Source organism: Blennius ocellaris (genome assembly GCF_963422515.1).
Source record: "Blennius ocellaris genome assembly, chromosome: 10".
NCBI lineage: Eukaryota > Metazoa > Chordata > Actinopteri > Blenniiformes > Blenniidae > Blennius > Blennius ocellaris.
The window spans coordinates 2,588,822-2,613,707 of record NC_137659.1 but is presented as its reverse complement, the minus strand read 5'-3'; the positions used below and the strand labels follow the sequence as shown (position 1 = coordinate 2,613,707).

At 41.8% G+C, this 24,886-nt stretch overlaps 2 protein-coding genes across 2 annotated transcripts in view; one reads left to right on the top strand and one right to left on the bottom strand.

Moving 5' to 3' along the window:
* Positions 1–4,932: 4,932 nt before the first annotated feature.
* On the bottom strand, positions 4,933–11,479 carry LOC308135091 (histamine H3 receptor-like; the record flags this gene model as incomplete). Its single annotated transcript, XM_080502964.1, is given in 4 exon segments — positions 4,933–5,259; positions 5,262–5,699; positions 10,565–10,731; positions 11,230–11,479. Coding segments are annotated over 4 exon segments (1,182 nt in total).
* Positions 11,480–23,422: 11,943 nt separating this feature from the next.
* The window catches only part of LOC308135319 (oxysterol-binding protein-related protein 1-like), a 34,110-nt gene continuing 32,646 nt past the window's right edge, over positions 23,423–24,886 (top strand). The window contains exons 1-3 of the mRNA XM_080503232.1: positions 23,423–23,502; positions 24,054–24,183; positions 24,259–24,344. Coding sequence (XP_080359358.1) covers positions 24,075–24,183; positions 24,259–24,344 — 195 coding nt within the window. The 5' untranslated portion in view covers positions 23,423–23,502; positions 24,054–24,074. The remainder of the gene's footprint in view (positions 23,503–24,053; positions 24,184–24,258; positions 24,345–24,886) is intronic.

Genomic DNA, 24,886 nt, shown 5'->3' with positions numbered 1-24,886 from the left:
ATAAATCAAAACAATATTCGCTTGTCCTTTTCTATAAGTATCGGTGCATCGCTATATTGATGATCTCAGCTATGAATGTATTTGGTATCAGACCGGTAAGAGTGCTTATCGCCACCTGCTGGAGCGGAGGCCACATGATCTCATCAGTAAACCCATTCCACTCACTTGCATGTAAACGGTCCAATTAAAAGTGTTCATGTAAACATACTTATTCTTAGATTCAAGTATATGTTGTTCTGTTTTGGGGAGATTGGACTTCGAATTAAAGCTTTTTCACCACTTGTTCGTTTAAAACTGAGAAATTAATTACAGAGCATTGCTCTTCTGCTTTAAAAACAAACAAATCACATTTCCTTCTAAACATAGATACCACGTGGGGATCAGAAAGGAAAAACAAAAACAGGCTTGTAAGTAAAAGTGATTTTCTTTTAACATATAAGGACAATTTTATGGAAGTTATTTTTTAGGTCTGGCCCCCCAAAAATGTCTTTTTCTTGTTTTGTTTTTTAATAGAACTGGTAAAATCCTCCATTTTCTCCCAAACTGGACCACGATCCTCCGCCTCAGTCGCTCCTGAACCACACAGACCCGCCTTAAAACCGAACTTGTGAGGATTTACAATTCGAAGAGCCTTTTTTTTTTTAAAGAGCGTCTCCCTCCTCCTCCTCCTCCTCCTGCTCGACTAATGGGGCTCTATAAAGTTTAGGGGCCACAGGTGCGCTCCATTCGTGGGGGTCACAACTCTCAGATGCATGGCTCGGGGTCACAGACATCGACCGTAAACGGACGCCCGGCGGGAATCGGGAGGCGCGTAAACACACGTCCACGTGTTCACAATTATGGACTGTCGTCCTCCCTTCTCTCTCTCTCTCTCTCTCTCTCTCTGTCTCTCTTTCATCCGTAGTCCAATTTAAGCTGGCGTGATCCCCGACGCGGCCTCAGTCGGCGGCCAATCGCTTTGGCACACATGCCATGACATTTCAATCTATCAGGGAAATCGATGGCGGTGCTGCTCCTGATGTAACTGCACACAGCGCGAGACGCAGCCGCCGCCGCCGCCGCCGCCGCGCGCTGCTGCACTGTCGCATCCAGATATATACAGAGCGCGAGCCCCATTCTGCTGATAAATGCGCTTCTGCAGTCCCCGGGGGAAATGTGTCTCTGCATCCCTCTGGTCAGGAGTGTGCCTCCCGTCTCCTCCACCACCGCCGCCACCACCAGGGGCAGGAGGAGGAGGAGGAGGAGGAGGAGGAGGAGGAGGAGGAAGAGCGCGCTCCCTGCAGCTGTGCCCTTATTCCTAAGCACCTGACCGGAGGCCCAGATGTGCACACAGGCAACAGCAACAATTTGAGCAATGCAAAGGCCCCCGGTGGGACCCCGGCACCTGCAAAAAAAAAAAAAAAAACCTAACCTCACTATCCAACATGATGGCGTAATTACACGTCTAACAAGTCCACATCTGGAAAGAGCTCGTTTAATCCATCAAATCAAACCTATACTGTGGGACACACACACTCTCACACACACACACACACACACTATACAGGGAAGAAGAAGGGAAAAAAAGAATGGTATTGCACTCTCAGCATTTCATCTGCACATCAAACAAAAGCCACTCAGCGTTTGGCACTGACCCAATTAGCCATCAAGTAGGCAGCGGCTACGGGGCACTCTGCCGCGGCTCCCAGTGCAGCGAGCGGCACAAGCGCACTTTATTTATTCATTCCGCTACAGTTGCGATGGAAAGACGCAATCGGCTCGTTACAGAGGCGCGTTAATTGCGAGGAGACTAGACCTCCATTCCTCTTGGAAAAATAAACAATCAAAGAAGAAGAAAAAAGAAGAAGCACCGTGGTTTTAGGTTGTTGTTGTTGTTGTTTCTTTTTGTTTGTTTGTTTGTTTTCCTTCCTTGCAGACAAACATTTTGGCTTTCGCCACGAACAACATCAATGTTCCAGCTGCACAAAAAAAGGGGAAGCATCCGACAGCAGCGCGCTGTCTGCGGCACAGGAGCAACATGCAGGCTGCTCGCGAGACGACGAGGTGAATTTCATCAAACAATTCAACTGTGTTCATCTGCAATTACTAGATTTCATCTCCACACTGAATAATCACATTACATATTTGGAAAACGGATCCCCCCTTTTCTTTTCTTTTTTTCTATGATAAAAAACTAAATAATATTAAAGTAGACACACGTGCCCGCGCACACGTGCACTGATCTGGATGTAAAACAGTTGACGTCAAACTGTGAAGCATCTCCGAGGCTGATTTTTTTTTTTTTTTTTTTTTTTTTTTTAGGGGGGGTTGAAAAGCTGCAAGGCAGGAGAAACTGTGAAGGTAAACGGTGACATCTAGTGGACCGAGAGGAGAATTACAACCAGCTCGTCACAGTGAAGTGATACTTTTTACATTATCTGAGAACGGATTACATCACACACACACACACACACACACACACACACACACACACACACACACACACACACACACACACACACACACACACACACACACACACACACACACACACACACACTGCAGTGGTAACAGTTATACAGTGTCGATTGTCCATATTATTATTTTTTTCCAGATCTTGATCACAGGAGACCAGGGACAAATGAAATGTCTGTCAATGTCACAGACATTTTCCATTTAAGGAAAACTAGTTGCACATGTCTGCTTTTCAACAGAAGCACAGCTTATCCTTAGTCTACATTTAAACCATTAAGAGAGAAAAAAAAATCTTAAGCTGTAATGTGTAAATAGTGAGTGAATGTGAGTTAGTGGGCCGATTTGACTCCAGCCAGAAATGTGGTTCTATTGGAGGTTTAGAAGAAGCCAGATTACATCACAAATGACCGGAACTCGTCTGGCTTCAGCTACACCAGGCTCGTTGTTTCAACTAACTCAGAGTCTTTTGGTTAAAACTGAGATTCTAGTTCCAACTAACCTGAACTATTTCTGTCACAACAAACCCACACACTAATAATTACTACTACTAACCTAAGTTTTAGTTGCAACTAACATAAACTCTTTGTTGTAACTAATCCAGACTCTAGATTTAGATAATCCACAGTAGTTATAACTAATCCAAACTCGAGTTTTAACTAATCGAAAGTAGCTATAACTAATCCAGACTCCAGTTTTAACTAATCCAGAGGAGTTAAAACTAATCCAAACTCTTGTTATCACAACTAGCCCACTAACTCAGACTTGAGGTATAATTAACCAAGAATATTGTAAAACTAAACTAGTTGTTAATACTCACCCAAACTTCAGTTTCAACTAAATCAGGCTCTTTTTTGAAGTTAAAAATAACCCTGAACTAAGAACCCACACACTCGTTAAGAGTAATGTAAACATTTGTTGTTACTATTTGATACTGCTTAATCAATCATTAGTTACAATATAAACTCTTTGGTAAAACTAAACCCCCGAATCACAACTAACCCACTGACAGATTTAAGTAGCAAACTGTCGTCATAATTAATCCAAGTGATAGTCGTCCACCAACTCAGACTTATAATTAACCAGCAATATTGTTGTTGTTGTTGTGCGACTCAACCGGGGCCTAGTTGTTATAACCAACCCATGTTGTCGTTAACTCTAACTCCTAACTAGTTACACGTATCCCAGTCTCAAAAGACTTAACAGCAGTTTCAATGTGTCACCAGAGAAGTGATTCAAAACTATGTTTTTATAAATCAAAATCTTTTTTTGTTCCTTCAGAAAACTTCTTTCTAACATAAATACTTACATTGAGCGCGCTCTGAATTACTCCTGAATTGTTTCATTTGTCCCTGATCTCCTTTATAGTTAAACAAAAAAATTAAACAGAAATTAAGAATATAAAGTCAGGCAGTGGAGAAACAGTGCGTGATCGCTTGGCGGTGATCAACTCTGCCGTCCACAGCAGCGTGGTGGTTAAAATGGCACTTTGTGCTTCGGGAGACGCTCAAACCTTCTTCTGACAGCAGGTGGCGATAGAGATCTATTTTTCCTGCTCAGTCCAGCACGAGGCAGTGGCAGCCACAGCATCCCTGTCCACACATATACAGTAAACATCAACACACATCTGTTGCGTGTGCATCGTTAATCTTTCCATCACATAAAATAAATTAAGACTTGATCTTTGACTCTAATCTCTCCCATGAGTTTCACTTCCTGTAACAATGCAAGACACCATTTTGTCAATCATAACACTCACATGGCCTTTTTTTCATGCCCGTCGTTTTTTTTGTTTAAACCGGTGGTTCTCAACCGAAAAGAGAGAATTTTACAAAACTTACGTTACTCACGAATCAGTAACATCAATAGGCAATTTCTATATTTGAGTACAGAAGTAAGGAAGCTCTCGATGCTTTTGTTCTGCTGGTGTTTGGCTTCGCTGTGACGTTGTGATCGGAGTTCGTTTGGTTGAAAAGAAAAAAGGGGGGAAAATTTAAAAAACAGGTTGAGAACAGCCGGTTTAACCGAGGCCCCGTTTACACGACAATGTTTCAACAAAGCTGCAAAACTTTTATTGCCTTCACAACCACGGGGGGGGGGGTCAACTTTTTGAAAGTTGACAGCTGACGTACTCCCCAATGTTCCTGTTGATGGTCTTTAGTCCTCTGTACGCATGTGTCTGTGGGTTTAGTTCTAATACAACCGACTGGTGGCCCAACATAAAGACGGCTTTGCCTCTTTCGTTTCCATGTGAACGCGTATCTTTTGCTTCTGAAACAAAAAAAAGCGTCTTTACGTGAAATGTCATGTAAACGGGGCCCGAATACGAATATGTGACAACTCATGACAGAGAATGAAACTTTATACATCCAAGGATTGAAAAATATGTCAAAATATTTGATCAGTTTTGATCGCTCAGGGTAAACAGTTCCTCGCCCCGTCATCAAGGGTGGGTGTGGTTGGGGTGGGGGGGTTCTTCTGTCACTGGTCCAGGCGGAGGACGGACGACGGGGCGGTGGAGCGCCGCCCGGGGCACAGGATCTTGCTGAAGGCCCTGCGGAAGCTGCTGTGGCACAGCGGGTACAGGAAGGGGTTGATGGCGGAGTTGAGCCACAGGAGCCAGAAGGTGACCTCGTACCAGTGATGCTGGATGCAGCGCCCCCTGCAGGCGGCGCGGATGATCATCAGCAGGGTGTACGGCGCCCAGCAGATGGCGAACACGCACACGATGATCGCCAGGGACTTGGCGATCTTCTTGTCCCTGGAGAGACGGCTGGGCGGCGCCGCCCTGGCGGCGCCGCCCTGCCGGGGGACGGATCCAGTTTGCCCAAACTCAGGGAGGACGTCTGGGACTGGAGGGAGCCTCGCGTCGCCTCTTTTATCCCAGACCCCCAGTTGTGGGACAGGGGGATCCTCTCCCCCCGGGCGGAGGCGGGCCCCTTGGCTTGAGCGTGGGGCTGGACGTCCCGGCAGCGGAGCCGCCTCCTGCGGATGCTGAGGTAAATGCTGAGGTTGAAGAAGGCCACGGACACGAAGGGCGAGAAGAACTCCAGCGTGGAGGCGCTCAGCAGGAAGTACCAGGAGTAGTAGAACTCGGCGAAGCACTCGTCCTTCGGCACGCGGCTCCGGCCCACCGCCAGCTCCCAGAAAATTATAGCCGGGGCGTACAGGACGAAGGCCAGCACCCAAACCGCAATCATCTTGATCACTGCTTGATGGGTCCTGCTCTGCCTGGCGCGGTAGCTCACCTGCAGAGAGGCACAGGCATCAATCAGAACACACACTCGCACAGTTGTGACCCCCCCCCCCCCCCCGTGTGAGGTCACTGGATCATTGCGCGATCCGTCCCTCTAATAATCACACATGATCACACCGGCTGTGCTTTCGTAGACGATCTAAAAATTGAATAAAATGAAGGGATGCATCAAATCCATTTACGGTCCTTTGGGGGACACCGACCCTGCAATGACGGCTACGGAAATGCGAAAGCAAGGCAGAACAACTCTACAGACAAAAATTGCAAATACATATCTATATAACTGGAAAACCTCTCGTTTATCTCGGTTATTTTCCCTTAAGGAATGAGGTACAAAATATAGCAGAGCTGCTTTCTGTGTGATTACAGTTACAATATGTGATACTTCAACAAGATGCCACATGCATGAAATCGGAATGTGATTTTTAAGACATTTCTGTGAAGACATTGTGCTGCAGAAAAAAAAATGCCCGACTTTATTCTTGCAATGCATGATTGGGCCACAAGATGGTGTATTGAGCCACTGGATAGCAAAGGTCTGCCGACAGGGTGGCGTATTGTTTCCTCTCCAGCCTCACAGCGAGGAAATCTCTGGTTTGAGTCTGATCTGGATCAACTCCAGCCCCAAAAGACGCCCAATATTTTTAAACACTATAACCCCTGTTGCAATGCTTCTGTATTCTAGACAGAGTTGACATTATTGCAGCCAACAACCGCTAACAAGTACCAAAGATACAAAAACTGTGAAAACCAATGCAGTTACTAGTTGTTAGTTACTGAAACTATGAAGACGTGGCGTTTTGTAATTACATGGATAAAACATGGATTCACAAGCATTTGTTTTCTGGAGTTGTGAAAATGTCTCGCAAAGATGGAACAAGTGGCCATATACTGTAGTAAAATATGAAAATAGATATTTTTTCTTTTCATACAACATGGAAGGGAACCCCTCCCCCAAGTCTTTTTAGAATATGTTTGTCTGTTTCGTGTATTAAAACTAATGGAGCTGTACTTTATCTCATCTCTAATAAATAGAGTTCCTCCATTCACCTGTAGTGTTCCTTGTGCGCCTAATTGTCGTAGGTGCTGTATCCCTTTCTAAAGCCGTTCATGTTGACTGCTGCGTGGGCTAAAAGATGTAATACAGACATGTTCTATTCATGCTGGACAAATAGTGCATTGAAACAAAGGATGAAAGAGGTGCAGGGCTGCCGCGGTCACACACGATAACACATTGCCCTGTCGGGTTGTTGGCCTACGGTAATAATGCACATTGATCAGCTCGTTATTTTTAAATATTTGCACATGAATTTAAAATCCCACATGAATAAATAATTGTGTATTTCCCGCGGCATTACTGGGGCTCTCATGCAGTACGGTTAGCAGTACTGTGGCTGCAGGGGGCTTTAAGGTTGTGTGTGTGATCAGGATTGTTCAGTAAATGTACAAAGTTTAAACATGACGCTCCTTTAGTCCGTCCTGCAGGGGCTTTTCTGTTAAAACGGACTTTTTCCTTTCCACAGTCACCTACGATGTGTGGCGTTTGGCCCAAGCCACTTTAAGCTTCCTTCTTCACGACTGCAGCCACCTGTCCGATCCGACTTTTCTATTTTCTGTGACAGAATCGTGGACTTAAGAGGATCAACAAGTATTCACTGGATCGGCCTGCTGCCCAGTTTGAAACAGTGGGGATGAGGGTTCACACTTCCAAATCTTGTGACATTCCCACGAGGACCACTTCATCTGCGAAAATCAGACATGCCTCCCTCTGGTCCCTGTTTTTTTTTTTTTAATTGCGACCACCACTCCAGTCTGCCAGTCCAGAGGAGGGTACCTGAGGTCCTCGCGATACTACGATTAACTACCTTGGTGACCTCCACCAAGGGAAACGGACAGCGACGGCCCGGAAGCCTCAAGACATGCCTCCTGTAAGGGACGCATGGCTTTTGGGCTCATGAGATCCTCGGAGATGACCTTCTCATCGAGGTCAGAGGACGTCCTTTCCTGCTGATCACACCACCCTTCTTGAACGGAGGGAACCCCAGAACCTTTCAGAGACCGACTGAAAGTCCTTCTCCATGTCCTCTCCGACCAGGGTGTCCTCTGGTTTCCGCTCTGACGTTGTGCTTCTGGCCACAGTGTGACCAGTGTCTCGCCCAGGATGAACACACCAAGCGAATCCAAAAATAAACCATTCCCAGCTTATCGTTATCATGTAAACACATCTAAATCATGCAGAATCCCTCATTTTAACTCCTCCTGTTTTTTGATTTCCATCAGAACATAATGCTAATATGTATCAAATAGTCACATCTATTTGAAACTCACAAACATTGACCTTGTTTTTCTTCTCTTTTCTGCCATAAACACCATCCAGTTGCGTGACTGGAGCAAAATCAGTGCAAATATTGACTGACGAGCAATGCCACCGGCGGTTAATGGAGAGGCAAGACACGCAAATACCTAATGCGTCCAAGGCGGTCGCATCATGCGGCGCGCAGCCCTCGGTGACTGAGCGTTACGTCGGTGGAGGAGCTCTTACGAAGCACTCAGCGTCGCAGCCTGTATCAACGCACGAGCGCTCATCCAGCGGGCGACATCCTTCACAACCTCTCCAGCCGCCCTGACATGCATGTCGTCGTATTTCTCTCTAATTAACTGAAGCTCGTCCTCGGAGGAGACGAAGCGCGGCGCCACTTGTGGCGTCCAAATATAGACTTTGTTTTCATTCCTATAACGGATCTTTGCGTTAAAAAATCTACATCGAGCCGATCAGCGCGGGCGAGGCGAAGTGATCTATGTTAAATAAATGTACGTTTTCTTTTCTTTCTTTTTTTTCTGGCTGCGCCTTTTGTTTTCCAAAGGCCAACTTTGTGCGAGTGGGTTTGCTGTGTGGGTGCACAGAGAAGGATGCTTTTAGGAAAAATGTTGGCGGGGTTTTTTTTTTCCTGCTACGATTGATCTCTGCATGTTGGAAGGACCGTGGTAAGGAGGAGGATCTCTATGATCAAAGCTGGCTTATTAAAGAAGAGGCTCTCTCACTCTCTCTCTCTCTCTCTCCCTGCCTCTCTCTCTCTCTCTCTCGCTCTCTCTGGTGTTATTTGTATTCATGGCTCTGATGTTAAGTGTTTGCCTCTGAAAAGCAAACAGAACACTCCCTTTGTCCGCTTCATTCCAGCTCCGAGTTAAAGACACGTGCGGTCGGCTTGGCGAAAACGCTCCGCGGCTAAAGGCTAAGTGAGGCTAACGGCCGCGACGCTTCGCAAATCAACGAATGATATGCAACGACTGAAATCCCGGCTTACTCTACATCACGAACAGGAATGCATGGAAATATGAAATAATAAAAAACGGAACTGATGCCTTCAAGGCAAATGTGAGATATTTGAGGAATAGATTTCTTTTCATAAGTCGGCGATGTTTAAGTCTTCTTAATCGCACAATTTCTTGTGAATCATTTGCACTAATTCCCACTCTTCTTCCTATATCTAGAAGCCTGTCATTCTGCATTTGCCACCACGAATGCACCACGTATAGAAACACGTGTCCCCGTACTGCACGTTGCGCGTGTCGTTCATACGACGACGGCGAGATTGTGATTTATTGTGAAGGCCTCCCGTCGAGTGTCACCGTCCGTCTGTTTTGTGAAGTCGTCCCAAAGTCAGACTGACTTTTTTTTTTTATCTTCATCACAGGGGGAAACTATAATTAGGGGTGGCACTGGGCCTGGACGGGTCAGGAGTGATTAACCTCTGCAGATGGGCACATGTGGGAGGAGGAGGAAGAGGAAGAGGAAGAGGATGGGGGAACCAGGAGGAAAAAAAAACAAAAAACCTGGAAGACTGATCACAAAATGAGCGAAAGAGGCGATATTTGATTGTTTACCAGGTAGGAAGATCTGGAAGTTTAACCGTTAAACTTGAACAGTTGACGCGGTTCGACACGTCTCAGTTAAAGCTGAACAATTTATCCATCTGCATCCAACTTATTTACTAAGATCCTGCAAACCGGAGGTTTTTTGTGTGCATTAGATAGTTTTTTTACAATCTGCTGGAAATGAAAAGTGTGGAGTTGGATTTGATCATGGAGGAGTACGTCGAATCTTTCAGAGAGTTACAGCAAATAAATCCGAATTTAGAATGAAAAGAAAGGGGGAAAAAACAAAACTAGATGACCGATGACATAAACAGAAAATATATGACGATAAAAGTCCACCAACAAAACCAGCAGAGGAAAAGTCTCTGACCACAATAACTGCAGACCCTCTGCTGAAGGTTGGTTTTACACCATGTAAACACCAACAACGGAGTCATTTGGGCCCTTCTGGATGGAATGACGCCAATAACGTCACAACGTGCTAATAATGTCATAAAATAGTCAAACAAAAAATAGAAATTCATTTTAAAACCATGATTGTTCCTGTCGACAATACCTATTTTTCTTTAAACCTGCAAAAAAAAAAGGTTTTTATTTCTAACAAGTGCACCTTTATTTATGTGTTATTTCATTATTGGCTTAATGTATTACATTTTGAAAATTTCAGTGTCATTATTAGCAACATGCTATAATCATGGATCGAATATCTGATTGCACTATTGATAAGTTGTTACAGTTATTGGGATTTATTATAATGTCATTACTACATAATTATAATGTCATCAGCCATATTTACATAATTGGTTGTTGCACATCTGCTTTTGGGGCATATACAGTAAGACAATATGTCTTATATCACATGTAGTAAGTCACATTGAGCCTTTTTTGCATAAACTCCTCAGAGTATTGCGCTCAATGCAGAACATACACGTGACGTACATGTGAAATAAATACAGGCTGAGGTTTTCGGGGTCCACTCACGGCTCGGGTCACCGACAGGAAGCGGTCGTAGCTGATGAGGACGATGCTGAAGGCGGATGTGGAGCAGAGGAGGTAGTCCATGACCAGCCACAGCTTGCACAGCCCTCGTCCCAGTGTCCAGCGTCCGGTGAGGACGTACGGGATGTAGAGCGGGATGCAGAACGCTCCTGCAGGAACCGGTGAAGAGACGCAACACGTGAACACTTCCAGGGCTTCACACAGGTGGAGGAATCGCAAGAGAGCCGGAGGCACAGGACGCACTTCTGCTTTATACTTTCACTGGACAAAGATGTCAATACATACAATGAAACACACACACGATGCATTTTGAACAAATGCGTTTTGTTTTGTATTGTGTTTATACATAAATCCAAAAATGATTACGTTGAAGCAGAGCAGATCATGAGGATTTTTGAATTAAAGAAAGAGAAGGATGACTCCATTGAAGGAATTATATGACTATATTGGATTTAACGAATATTGTGCTTTTAATTCAAAGGGATCCAGTCATTCAAAGAGGTACATTTCAATGTATACGCACAGATTTAATGTGAAAGATCCTGCGATTACACACAACAACAACAACAACAACGACAACAACAATGTGACTTTAAGGAGCATCCACCACTTCCATATAAAGGAATTCACGCCGAGGTTGGACTTACCGACGAGAAAATCGGATATGGCTAAATTCAAGAAGTAGTAATTGCACTGTCTTCTCAAACTCTTGTCCACTTTAAAAGCCAGAATGACCAGCGCGTTGCCCAAAACTATGACACACACCAGAGTCACCATCATCACCATGAGGACGACAAACGCGGCTCCAGAAAACGCCGAGCTGCTGTGGACGCGCGCCGACGCGGTGTTGTCGAAATAGTGTCCGCTGGAGTTGGAGTCAGCGTGCGCCTGCGACATGGTCAAATCTTCATCGGGACTCGGAGGGGAACGTCAGCAAAAAACTGCAACAGGTGCCAGGCGTGCGGGCTCCAACATCCCCCCCACCCCCCTACCTCCTCCTCACCCCTCCCAGAACGTGGACGGAACCCTCCGAAAGCTGCTGTTGGCAGCAAAGAGCGCGCGACGCTGCGCAATGACGCACCGCCGCGCCGAGGACGCACCGCGCTCCTCTTCTGTCACGGGAAGAAAACCAAACAGAAATCATGGCACATATGATGAGTGGAGGGGTGGGGGTATGTTCTGACAAACTTTGGGGGGGGGGGGCAAAATACGGCACGTGGGCCAAAAGGGGCCGCCAGAGAGCCGCCAGGTGAGGGCGGATCACACCTGGACAAGTGTCCAGTCCATCTCAGGACAGACACAGAGAGAGACAACCACGTTCACCTCCAGGACATATTAAGAGTCGCCAATCGGACTCATGTGTTTTTAGACTGCGGGAGGAAACCAGAGTGAATCCACACGCGAGGAGGAACATGTGAACGCCACACAGAACGGGCGCCAGTCGGCATTTGAACCCACGACCTTCTTACTGTGAGGCGCGAGAGCTGGGAGTAAAAATGGAGAATGAAATATGAATAAAACACGACAAAATATGTAAATATCAGTAAATACGTGTGACAGCTTGACAGTAGATAAATGGAAAATTTAACAACCACTTTACATGCAGGTTTTTTTCCGAGAATCTACTCAATTATTATTCTTTTCCTCGCTGGATTTAAAGTTCACAATATGATTCAGAAATAAATGAATAACAGGATGGATGGATGGATGGATGGATGACAATAGTTTGTGGAAAGAAACAATTAATTAAAGAGCGCATGTTGTAAAGGTGGGATTAAATGGTTGTTCACTTTTGTTTCAATGAATAAATAATAAATGTCCCTCGAAAGGCATTAAATCCTCAAGTCACCAGTCTGAATAGGATCGCTAATACCCTCATGTTCTCCTAGCTGATATTCTTTCCTAAAATTAAAATGTAAAAATGCAGCCTCCTAATTGCACGGGTGGATAAAGGATCGCCAAGGTCACAATTCGGCATCTCAGGTTCGTTCCTATACGAAGTTGCCGTCAGCTGGTTGGAGGCACTTTTCCTAAAATATTATTCACATCACTAAATCAAATATGGACGACGCTCCGGGGCTGTTTCTTTTTTCTTTTTTTTTCTTTTCGTTTTCCATCCCAACGCTGCTGCCCTGATCCAAACAACATGAAAAACCGTGAAAAAGAGCAGTTTGAATTCCTCCACCAGCTCCTCGAGGTTCTAAATTCTAATTTATCCATGTTGTTTCTTTTTTTTTTTAATTAGTTGAATGATTTTAAAAAGAGAAAAATAAACAAATTGAATTGGAATATTGAATTTTATAAACAGTTTTTGAGGAAACTCATTGGAATACTTTTAAATTGGTTCCTCCCCCCCAAAATTTTTAAAATAAATGTCATTTTTACACTAAAAAAATCTTTTGAGATTTGAGTTCACAACTTATGGTTTAAAATATAGACTTCATTCAAAATTCAAGTAAGAACAGTCAGGCTGAATGCCACAGCTGCTCACTACTGCCACCAAAGAGCGAGTGTGGTACTGCAGGAGTCACTCACCACACAGTTAACTGATATTAACACAACAAAAAGGTCAAAATTATAGGAAAAAATCTATAAAACTGCAGCGGATTGACTGAATCTCTGTCAGCCTTCATAGAGCCACAGGAAATTTGCTTTGTAATGAGTCGGTTTTCCCTCCGTCGCCCGTGGCAACGGGCTGCTGATGCATTCGATCCACATCCCGGCAGGTTTGACTGGTCGCGCCCTCGAACATGCAGCTTCCAGCTCAGAAAGCAGGGAACCGTCACGCCAAGCTGCAGCTTTCACGTCCCCGTTTTTGCGCGAGAGCAGTGCGCGTCCGTGCAAATGTTCGACAGAGAACGCCGCCAGCCTCACGGGGAACTGATGGGAACAGATTTACATAAACCCCAGAGACAGATTTCACAGGAAATGTGTGTGTTTCTGCTCAGCAAAGACGAATCTGCTGTGTCTTCTATTGACGAGGCAAAAAAAAGACAAGAAAGGATTGAAGGAATCTCCAATAAGACTTACTTTCTGATTTCGTGACTGAATTGTTTTCTGTTTTTCTTCAAATAAATGTGAAGATAAATAAAGTGAATTCAAAGCTGAAACTGTTTTTAATAGTGTAATATTCAATATGCAATAATGTCTTTTGTCAATGCTTTTTCTTCATTGTAATCATTTCATCACAGAACTGGAATTAATCTGTGGTCCATTTGAATTTCAATTGACAGTGCAAGACGATATATTTTATTACAGTTCAGCTGGACCTCTGTGATATGCTGACAACAATACAATTATGGTATTTTGTTCCACTCCAGCTCGTCTCACTGCTGCCTGTTTAGTGTTGTAATACATGTTTAGGCCTCAAGGTGGTGCACTGAAGTAATGTCTGTGCATTGTGCACTCATGCAAATTGCAAATGACAGAAAATTTTACTAAACCTGTGTTTTGTGATTCCCTATTTAAACATGTAAGCTTGACTTGACAGAGGAAAAAGCTTTGTTGTATTTAGAAACTAATTTGAAAACTCAAAAACGATAAATACGGTTAAGCGCTTGCGTTTTTTTTATTATTATTATCGCATACAGTTCTCACATTCAGAAAAATCTAATAAAAATAATTTAATTTAATTTAATTTAATTTAATTTAATTTAATTTAATTTAATTTAATTTAATTTAATTTAATTTAATTTAATTTAATTTAATAAATATTTTTAAATAAAATTTTATTCAATTAATATCTTTAAATATAATGAAATTAAATTTATAATCATTAAAAAATGTGCATTTCAGCTTCATTGATTATTGGCTGGGATCTGCACCAGCGCCGCATGACCCCGAACTGGACAGCGAGAAATAAGTGCCACTAAATATGTAAAGCTGACCCTGGCGTGTCAAAATCTTTTTTTGCCCATGAATGCAGTGAAAACTGAACCAAAATGTTAATACATCACCGTCTTTCATTATATTTCAAATGGACAAAGTTATTACTTCCTTGGCTTCACCACATTCAAATTGTTATTTTAATTTCTTTATTAGCTTTAATACATTCAATATGGCAGGGAGGAAAAATTATTGGATTTCTTGCATTGTAAAATTGATACTTTATTGACAATTATTAAAATGGAATTCGACTTCACTTATACAGCGCCTTTTTGCTGAGAGTCGCCCCAAAGCACTTTACATGATTCATCACATTCATCCATTCACACACACATTCACACGCCGCTGGAGGCGCTGCCAGTCCAACAGGAGCAAGGACACTTCGGCATGAAAGGCAGGCAGAGATGGGAATCGAACCTGCAACCCCCCCGATTGGGAGACGACCGAATTTTTCAATTACCTCATTTAAAATGGTCCAAATAGTCATATTATCTACTATGTTCCGCTAAAAATGGGACAAAAGATGTGCTTTGTTGCATTACAGACGGACAGATTTATGTCGCAATCGGTTATGACCTGAATCACGATTCGCGAGTTACGAGCGCAGATTTCGAGTTTTCCCGAGGAACATGCGAACGTGTCGGCTGGGGAGGTAGTGAGCTCCGCAGCTGCGTCCCGGCTGAATCTGAATGCTCGGGCCACTCGGAGACAAAAGGCCCGTTACTACGGCGACTCCATTTCTCCACTGCCTCGAGTGTTTGTGTGGCCGCTGAGCCGACGGACGCCGCTCCCACCGGACCGCGTGTAACGTTACGGTTTTACCGTCGCGCCTCGGAGATCTTCTCCTGCGGAGCTCAAGAGCTCCTCCTCGTAAACTTCCTGAACTTCAGATCCTGTTGTTTGCGCCGGAGAGACTATTTTTAGACGCCGCTCACGGGTCTCTGCGGAGCGACGACCTCCCGGCGTTCATCCTGAGCTGCAGCGTCTAACGCTGATGAATGAAGTTCACCTCGGCAATCGCGTGCAAAAATCCCTAGGTTCATCCATTTAAACGTTAAAAAAATAAAAAAAATAAAAATCAGTTATACAAAAAAAATATTGAAGCAAAAAAAGTCACACAAAGTTAAGTTTCTTCAAATCAAACTGTTGCAGCTTGTACATTTTTTAATTTTCAAATACGCCATTGCTTTTACACCACATTTCTAAAAATGTGTGTTTTATTAGTATAAATATTAGTTTAACGGACCATTTATTGTATTTCTTTTTTTTTTAAGCATTTTATTCTTTATATTCACGAGCCAACAAATGTTTACAAGCTTGAAGATCTGTGATGTTACAAAATCTACGTTGAGTTTATATCAGTTTTGGCCCAGCTCTTTCTTCTTCTTCTTCTTCTTCTTCTTCTTCTTCTTCTTCTTCTTCTTCTTCTTCTTCTTCTTCTTCTTCTTCTTCTTCTTCTTCTTCTTCTTCTTCTTCTTCTTCTTCTTCTTCTTCTTCTTCACTTGGCATCCAACAAGTTGCACTACCGCCATCTGCTGGTTCCAGCTCGTCAATACCACTTCCGCCGCTTGATTGAAAGAAAGAAAGAAAGAAAGAAAGAAAGAAAGAAAGCATTGTATCAAAAGTAAATTAAGAAAGTGTCATTTTAATTCATTGTCAAGCTGTAATGCTTTGAGAACTTTCGTCTCATGGCCCTAAATGGAAAATAGCTAACAATGCTAAAAACAGCTAAAATTACATAAATAAGGTTAAAAATATATAAACCATGACTAAAGAGCTAAACACTTAAGAAAGGGTTGAAAGAGCTAAAATAGCTTGCTGAAGTAAAATCAAGTCTGGAATGGATAAAATAGTCAAAATGGCTTAAAAAGAGCTTAAATAGATAAAAACCACTTGGAAAGGTCAAGATTTAAAACAGCCCAAAGAGCTCACACTCAAACAACCTCTAAAGAGTCCAGACAAGCTAAAGAAGCTAAAAATGCTAAAAGTGTTTAAATGAAAATTTAAAAAAAAATCATGAAAACAATTAAAAGTACGAGATTTTAGTTTTACAAATATTGTCCAATCAAAGCTGACGCACTGAGTCTCATACAGAACTAAACCAAAACAAATGTTTTCTTTCTCTCCAAAGCTTTAAAGCTGCTTCATATTTCTGCCTTTGGCTTTGTGCATTTAAAGGATTATTCAAACGTTGTTTCATAGTCCGTCCCTCTTCTTTGAAGATTTTGAATCAGACCCCCCCCCCCACACACAATTCTTCTGCTTTCAACAGTAAACATTGACGAATGGAAGCTTAAAAGTTGGCCCGAAAAATGTCCAACTCTTACATTTGGCCAAAACGTAAATCCCCGGAAAGAACAGGAGATTCTCGCACGTTCGGCCAACAAAGAAAGAGTAAACAGATGAATTGTTGAGGATCGTTTTAATAATTAGTCCTCATCTCGTGCAGATTTGACTTGGCTTTGCTCCTTGTGAAGTTTTACTTTATTTTAATGAGACAAAAAGTAAATCCCACAGTTTTTTTTGTTGTTTTTTTACATTTTAAATCAACGTATGATGATATGTTTGCTTTATATGAGAATTCTTGATAGGTACTTATTGTATGTATATTTATGATGTGGTTTATGTTTTTTTTTTAGGCTTTTATGGTATTTTTAAGGCTTTTATTTGAACTACTCAGTGCGCTGATTTTAAATTGCCTCTAATGGAATAAAATTTTTGCCGTGACTTGATTAAATCCTCAAAATCTGAGACATTTCCGCGTTTCTGTTAAAGATCGGCTACATGCTATCAAGTCTCACTGACAAATGCATCCAATAATTTCAATGCGATATTGAATCTCATTCTTGTTCGGCAGCAACATTCACCTTCTTTTCTAATCCAAATCTGCTAAAAAAAAATTTTTTTTTCGGAATTTACTTGAATTTAACAATAAAAATAACAACAGTACCTTTGAAAAGATCTTGCAACTCGTCTCATTGGAGGATTAAAAAAAATCCACGATAAATGTAATTGTGTGGTATTACTACAGTTTTAGGGATGACTGTTATTCACAAATTGGCCCCAAAACTGCCCCCGGGGTATAGCGCGAACGTTTGCGTGATCGACGTGGATCACCGGGAGTCGGACGGCGTTGCGCCGGCTCGCAGTCGGCCCGGCAGGGCTGCTCGGGGAGGCGACGGCTGCTGGCATTTACCTCGACGCACAAACATCCACCGGAGCTCATTGAAATGCGGAGGGCGTCGCCGCGGCGTTTTGGACTCGTTCAATTTTTCATCCCGGCTTTGAAAAGATCCAAAGCCGCCTGACGCACCCTTCCCTCGTCACGCCAACGTTTGTGGAGTGACTCATCATCAAAGGCGCTTAATAATGTCACAATCACGCAATCAGCGAGAGAAATCTGAAAATAGCTCATTAATTTGCACCGGAGGGCCGACTTGAATTAAGGGTAGTCGACACGTTTTCATAAAAAAACAGCAATTTAAAATATATATCCTATTCAACTGCAGTGTGTATAGCCCTTGTGATTAATTTTCCATCCCACTGAGAAGCTGTAAAAAGACTTCGCCTCTCCCACTAGCATTCAAATCAGTATTGTTTTTATGATGTAAATGTGCATCAACAAAACTCTAAAATGAGGCGGTTACTCCATTTTTTCAACACTAAAGGTTAACAAACAAATAATCCACGGAAATCCTTTCTGAAATAGAGCACCAATCTATCCCGGGCTGTATGAAAGCAATTATTTTGAAGGATAATGTCCCTCTCGTGAATAGAAACCCACCGCAGGCTTGACGGCTGTCAGTGGTTTGGACAATAACATAACCGCTAATCCCGACGATACGCCGGGATCCATTCAAAACGAGAGACAATTGGCTTGAGAGCATTTTTAAAGCAACAACGCACGAGTCTGGCGAGGCATTATACCCGAAGTGAAAATTACTTCACAGAACCTTGTAAAGTTTCTGATGAACGTGACGCCGGGGCATCATTTCCATGTCAACAGCGAGAACATAATGGAAGCTTCACTCGGAAAATATCTAATTACCGCCGTCGTTTGTCGTCCATAACATGATAAAATAACTTCGGCGGGTGGAACTGAAAGTATCAGTTTTATTTTTGTTCATTGTAAATCAAGAAGATAACAAGCAGAATGAGGGAAAACCACAACAACAACAAAAAATCTGCTTTTACAAAAGGCACAATGTAAATGGTTAAAATTTGAGGGGAAAAAAAGCTAAAACCACAAGAAATTTTGGGGGGAAATCTGCTAAAACAGCTTTTTTTTTAAAAAGAAAATGAGTAAGATTTCTAAAAGAAAAAAAAAACCAAAAAACCTTGGGGCGGGGGCACAAAACGGCTCCAGAAAGAGCCAAAAATATGTAAATACTGTCTGAACGCTGCTGGAAAACCAATGTTGAAATCTCTAAAATCAGGTATAAAAACAGCTTTTTACCACCCTAAAATGTAATAATGACAATTTAGAGTTTATTGAAATTTTTATTATTATTATTAATATTATCGTCGTCGTCATTATATTATTATTATTATTATTATTATTATTATTATTATTATTATTATTATTATTTATTTGTCTATTTATTTATTTGTTTATTTATTTATTTATTTATTTATTATTATTATTATAATGGCTCTATTGGTCATAAAGGCTGCAGACCCCTGCTCTCGACCAGATATACCAACGGCCAAGACTCAACACTGCCACCTAAAGCCACTAGTGGCATTGCTTAAATCCTACATATCGACTCTTTAAAGCTTTTTATTAGCAGATATTTATTTTCCCTCGTTTAGTGTTTATCTGCTTCCACATGCACAGTTTGACCTCAAGGCATTGGCACCAACTAGCAATTAGTCTTACCAGACATAAAATTACTGTGTGGAGGTTTTGGGCCATAATTACAAGGATTCATTACTTTCACTATTCATTTCCCCCCCAAAAAAGGGCAATAAGAATAATTCACAAGGGTTAGGGTATCTAGAACACACAGGCAAACAGTACAAAAAATGTACTGGGACAAATTACTACCAGGAAATATTCTGTAATCGTTCAGTGGTGGAGAAGGGAGCCATGATTTAAGAAGAAAACACACAACTTTGAAAATTGCAGTGCCTGTCGTACCACCAGGAAACGTGTCTGTGTTCCAGTTTGTGGAGTCAGACTGAACGAGGAGCTGAAGCAATGTTTATGTTTATACACCAGTTCAAAATACAGTAAAAAAAACACAATATTTACACAATATAAGGATGAAGAGGGGGTTGGACTCATGTCAGGTGCTAATAAGAGTTACGGTTTATCTTGTTTATTATTGAACCTATTTATGTGTGTGTGTATATATATATATATATATATATAAATCAATCAATCAAACTATAGTGTGAGGAGTTTTTTTCTCCCCCCGATTGGCTCTTCTCTCCACTCATCTTTTATGCAGCTTCATCCATCTCAGGGTGGCTCGGCTGCTAAAGAGGATCCCTGCTGACGCATTCACACCTACAGGCAATTTAGAGACGCATGTCTTTGGACTGTGCATGCAGGGAAAAAAAAAAAAAAAAAAAGGAAGTACCTTGAGGATAAAAGCCTCCAACCTTTACGATGGCACTCACAATGAGAGACCTTTCAAACGGAAGTGTTTGTACCAATAAAGGTCTTCTTAGACTTCTTGGCTGCACTCTCCCAGGCTCTCCACAGCAGATTAGCGACTGAGATCTCTGTGGATTGATCGACTGATCGACTGAGAAGAAAAGTATAAAATTAAATGGAGTGCTTAGAGCCAGGAGTTAGGTATAAAGTATATTTGACATTAAAAAAAACAAAAAAACACAAGATATATATTTCATTACGAAGCTGCGGCTTTATTGCATGTCACAGTCGATAAAAATACAAATGTACAGGTCTACAATCATCGCAGTAAATGTATCAGTAATACACAGTATGACTAGATGTTGTGTGCCATCACGTTTACCCATTCACACTCCAAGTGGAGAAAGTTTAAATAAATAAATAAATAAATAAATAAATAAATAAATAAATAAATAAATAAATAAATAAATAAATAAATAAATAAATAAATAAATACATTTAATTAAACAAAATTAAACAAAACAAAATGTAATTAAATTAAATAATAAAATTAAATTAAACAAAATTAAACAAAACAAAACAAAACAAAATAAAATAAAATAAAACCAAAAAAAAATAATGCTGGAAGGGTAGTCCATAGATAGATGTGTCCATATGTGCATCCCTGGTCCATATAATCAGATAGCCATTAGATACTCAGTAAACATCAGGGCGAGCTCTGACGCCGAGTTGCTACCAAAGCAATCATTCCGATTCATCACTCTCACGCTGAGTGCATCTCTGGAATCGTATAGTCCCTCCTTCGAGTGGGCACCTGCTTTATTTCACGTTACATGTTTATTAGCACGGTGATTGTCGCACAGAAAACTCAGTGTGTTCTTGTAGACGACTGTTCTCCTGCTTCAAGCCTCCCAGGAAATAATCTTTCCATCAGCCTGCAGTGACGGCTGAATCGCCGAGAAAAGCCCGATGTAGCTGGAGAATTACACCTGGGGGGACGCTTGCTTTGCACCGCAGGGAACCAGGCCGCCGGTTGAGGATTAGGCCCCGTTTGCACGACAACAGAATACGAGTGTATCCACAGAACTGTCTTCGCTTTTTGAAACGAGGATGGTCCGTTTCCACGACACCGGTGCGCGGATCCACTGTGTCCGAGAAGTTTTTAAAAGCTCCCAAGGTGGAAAGATTCTTTCGTGGTTGCTATTCCCTCTTGCCTCATCTCACCCCCCCTCCCTCCCCTCCCTTCCGCTCATCCACTTGTAAACAAACATGGCCGACTCGTAGTGGCTTGACTCGCGGTCTGTATTGGAGTTTTATCGTCCGTGTCAGTAGTTTTAGAGTTGAGACTCACCCCTGAGAGCATCCGATGCGTCGTCAGGCCACACGGATGCCGGGTTCTCTCCGGTTTCTTCACGTTTATAGCGTATCGCTCTCTGCACACATTACAAAATCAAGCAACAGCGCCCCCGTGGCCCGGCAGACTAACTACATCACTGTCTCTGTGACTCGTTGATGGCTGCTATTTGCAAAATACATTTTTACAGTTAAAACAGGGAGGAAACACCTTCCAGTTCCAGTTCCAGATAAGATTTCCTTTTTTTTGAGGGGGGGGGGGGGGGAGAAAATAAATCCTGTACAATGTACTTTTACATATTATTTCGTATTGATTTACATATTTTTCATATATCTTGGATATGTCCATATATATTTAATAAAGCATCATATGGCTTTGTTTGTCTTTGTTTACCATGCTCTTAAGGGTAAACAAATAGAAAAAGTGGGAATTACTTTCGATGAAAAGCTCAGTTGGAAGGCACATATAAATATCTTGAAGTCAAAATGACCAAAAAATCTTGGCGTAATGTGTAAATTCGGATCAGCATTAGATCAGAATTCATCCATCCTTCAAATCAATAACGCTGAAAAGAAAATGAGTTGTGGACGAGTTGTCCGTGGTTGCAGTTCTGTTGTCCGTCCACCCTGACATTCTGCTCTTCGCTCCCTGTGCCGGGGAAACGTCTCTCTCTCTCTCTCTCTCTCTCTCTCTCTCTCTCTCTCTCTCTCTCTCTCTCTCTCTCTCTCTCTCTCTCTCTCTCTCTCCTCCCCGAGCTTTTCCTCGCTCGGCGCCTCTCCTTCTGTCTGTCCCTAAAATGTCCCTGCTGGGGTTTCTCTATCTGGTTCCTTTTGAAGCCACGGCCTCGCCTTGCCTCCATTATCTTGTAATTTGCGGGGGATTACGCGCCGGAGCACACGCGGTCCACCCCGTTGCTTAAGAACTGTGACGGCTTACAATAATTGCCATGCTAATTAGCAGGGAACTAGCCCAGTGCGCTTCTTTTCCCTCGCCGGGACTGATTTGATGAATGTGCTTTGATTAATGTCTATTTAAAATACTTCCAAGAACCATTATACTTAACTGTCACTGATGATAATGACTGATATACTCATAATTTACACGTGGAGGTCAGTTTTCAAGGACAAAGTGAATGTGCAATGGCCTTACCGTGATTAGAACTGAGTTACCTGTGAAAAGATTATGGAAATAGATTTTTCTTTTCATAACATTTTTCCACCACACTCTTCTATGTGATTAAATTAAAAAAAATAAAAAAATTACAAACTGCACTGCTGCTTTCTGGGAAGTGACGATAAAATGCATCTGCAGAAACACATGCTGGCTTTTGTGGCCAGTAAAATGACAATATCCTGTCATTAGATGGCCAAGTTGGTGTTTTCCTTTGGTGTTTTTTTTAACAAGCGATTGATTTGGAAGAGAGAGAGAGAGGGGGGGGGGGGGGGACATCCGCAGAGGAAAAGGCTGTTTAATGAAGAATGAAAATGAAATACATGTTCGTGCTTCAAGGTGTTTGAGTCGGTGTTTGTGATTAAAAATAAAGCTTGTTTCCGTCTGCATTTATGTCACACCGCACAGTGATTTATCTCCAGGACAAACATCAATTCCACAACATTTAAAAGACGCAATTGTACAGCTCTACAATCATCACAGTAAATGTGTCAGTAATACACAGTATGCCTCGATGTGGGGCTGGAAAACCACTAAGGTTGTGTCGGATGCCACATGGGTGAGATGTGATTAACTAAAGTTTAGCAATAGATGGACATACACTGTATATATATATATATATATATATATATATATATATATAATATATCAAATGTCAATTAGAAATAACAATATGTAATAGTACATTGTACAGGATTTATTTTCTCAAACTAAAAGGGCTCGGGCCCCCCGGGCTTCTTCTTTCCCGCCCCGCACCTGCTGGCAGCTCGCGCCAGCAGCTGTTCGATCACGTGGTCTGTGATTACCAGCTGATGGCCTGGTCGAATGTCTGCAGTGAAGTTTTGTTGTGCCTCCAGACCGGAGCAGAAACCGTGAAAAGCTGCTCGATTTAGACTTAGAAAACACGCTGTAAGTCCGGATTTCACATTTGCGCTCAATTGATAATTCAAGGTATTTGATATCCTGTGTTTTACTTCAGTTCCTCCTTTCTAAACACGAAAAAAAACAACAAAAAAACAAACGTTGTTTCCTCATATCTGAATCTAATTTATTATGATATTCGTGTTTTACTTATTTATATGTTTTAGTTTATCTTTAAAGTGTGTTTTGGTGCTCCTCTTGTAATTTTCTTTTCATTGTTGGACAGGTTTTTTTTTTTTTATTATTTTTTGTTTTGTTTTTTTTTCTCTCAACCATTGAATATATTTACATCTTATTGATTTATGAACGCCGACATTCAGAAAGTGAATGTTTTCGTTGAAAGCCATCATATCACAATGCAGATTTTCCACAATGGAGGTGTTATTTATTTATTTATTTTTTGCTGTATGTAAGATGTTTATAATTGAATTGCGAATTCCATGCATTGTCACTGTTTGTGTTGTTGTACTTTATAAAAAAAAAAAAAAAAGAGGAGTTAAAACCAGATTTCGTTGTTTCTGAAGGGACTTTGTGATCAGTGCAGGTGATTTGTTTGAGCGATGGAGGAGCAGCTTCTCCTCTCCTCTGCAGAAGGAAGCTGTGCTGATGTGCAGAAGATCCTCCAGACCAGGATCCACCACACAGGATCCTTCAACATCAACTGCAGATGTAAGAAGAAGAAGAATGGCGTGATGAGGTGGGTGGAAATGTCTTGAATAGAACCATCTTCTTTTTGTCCGACAGCCGGGAGCCAAAGCCGGTTGGGATGGACGGCTCTTCATCTGGCCTCCGGCTCTGGACACAAGGAGGTGGTGGAGGAGCTGCTCAAGGTGATAGGAATCCACGATCTGCCACTTTTTCACTTTAACCACAGTGAATTTCTATGTTTTTCACTTTCGTAACAGTACATTGTATCCATTTGTGACTCAATTAACATTTTGATTTTTAAAAATGCTAAATTTTCAGGTTTTTATCTTTGGGAACAGTCAATTTTATAGATTTTTTGACTGTAGGAATTGTCAATTTTATTGCTTTTGACTTTATTGTAGTGTTTTTGAAGTTCAAGAGTAATAAATCCTAACATTTTTAACTTTACACAGCTTGAAATGTATTTTTTTTATAGTGTATTTGTATGATTTCCGTGACATTTCATTTAATTCATTTAATTTTGTGTACTTTTAGATCTGTAGAGGAGGGAACCCCCCCCCCCCCCCCCCCCATGCAGGGGGGTCCAGATACAAAAGCTTTGCAGCTTTAAACCAAAGCTTTTGGAAGCCAAGCTTAACTTTTAAATGAGATCAAATCTCCAGTGTAGAAGTGATTCCTATCAATTACAAGCATATGGAGGAAATGTTTGATAATCTCAGATTGA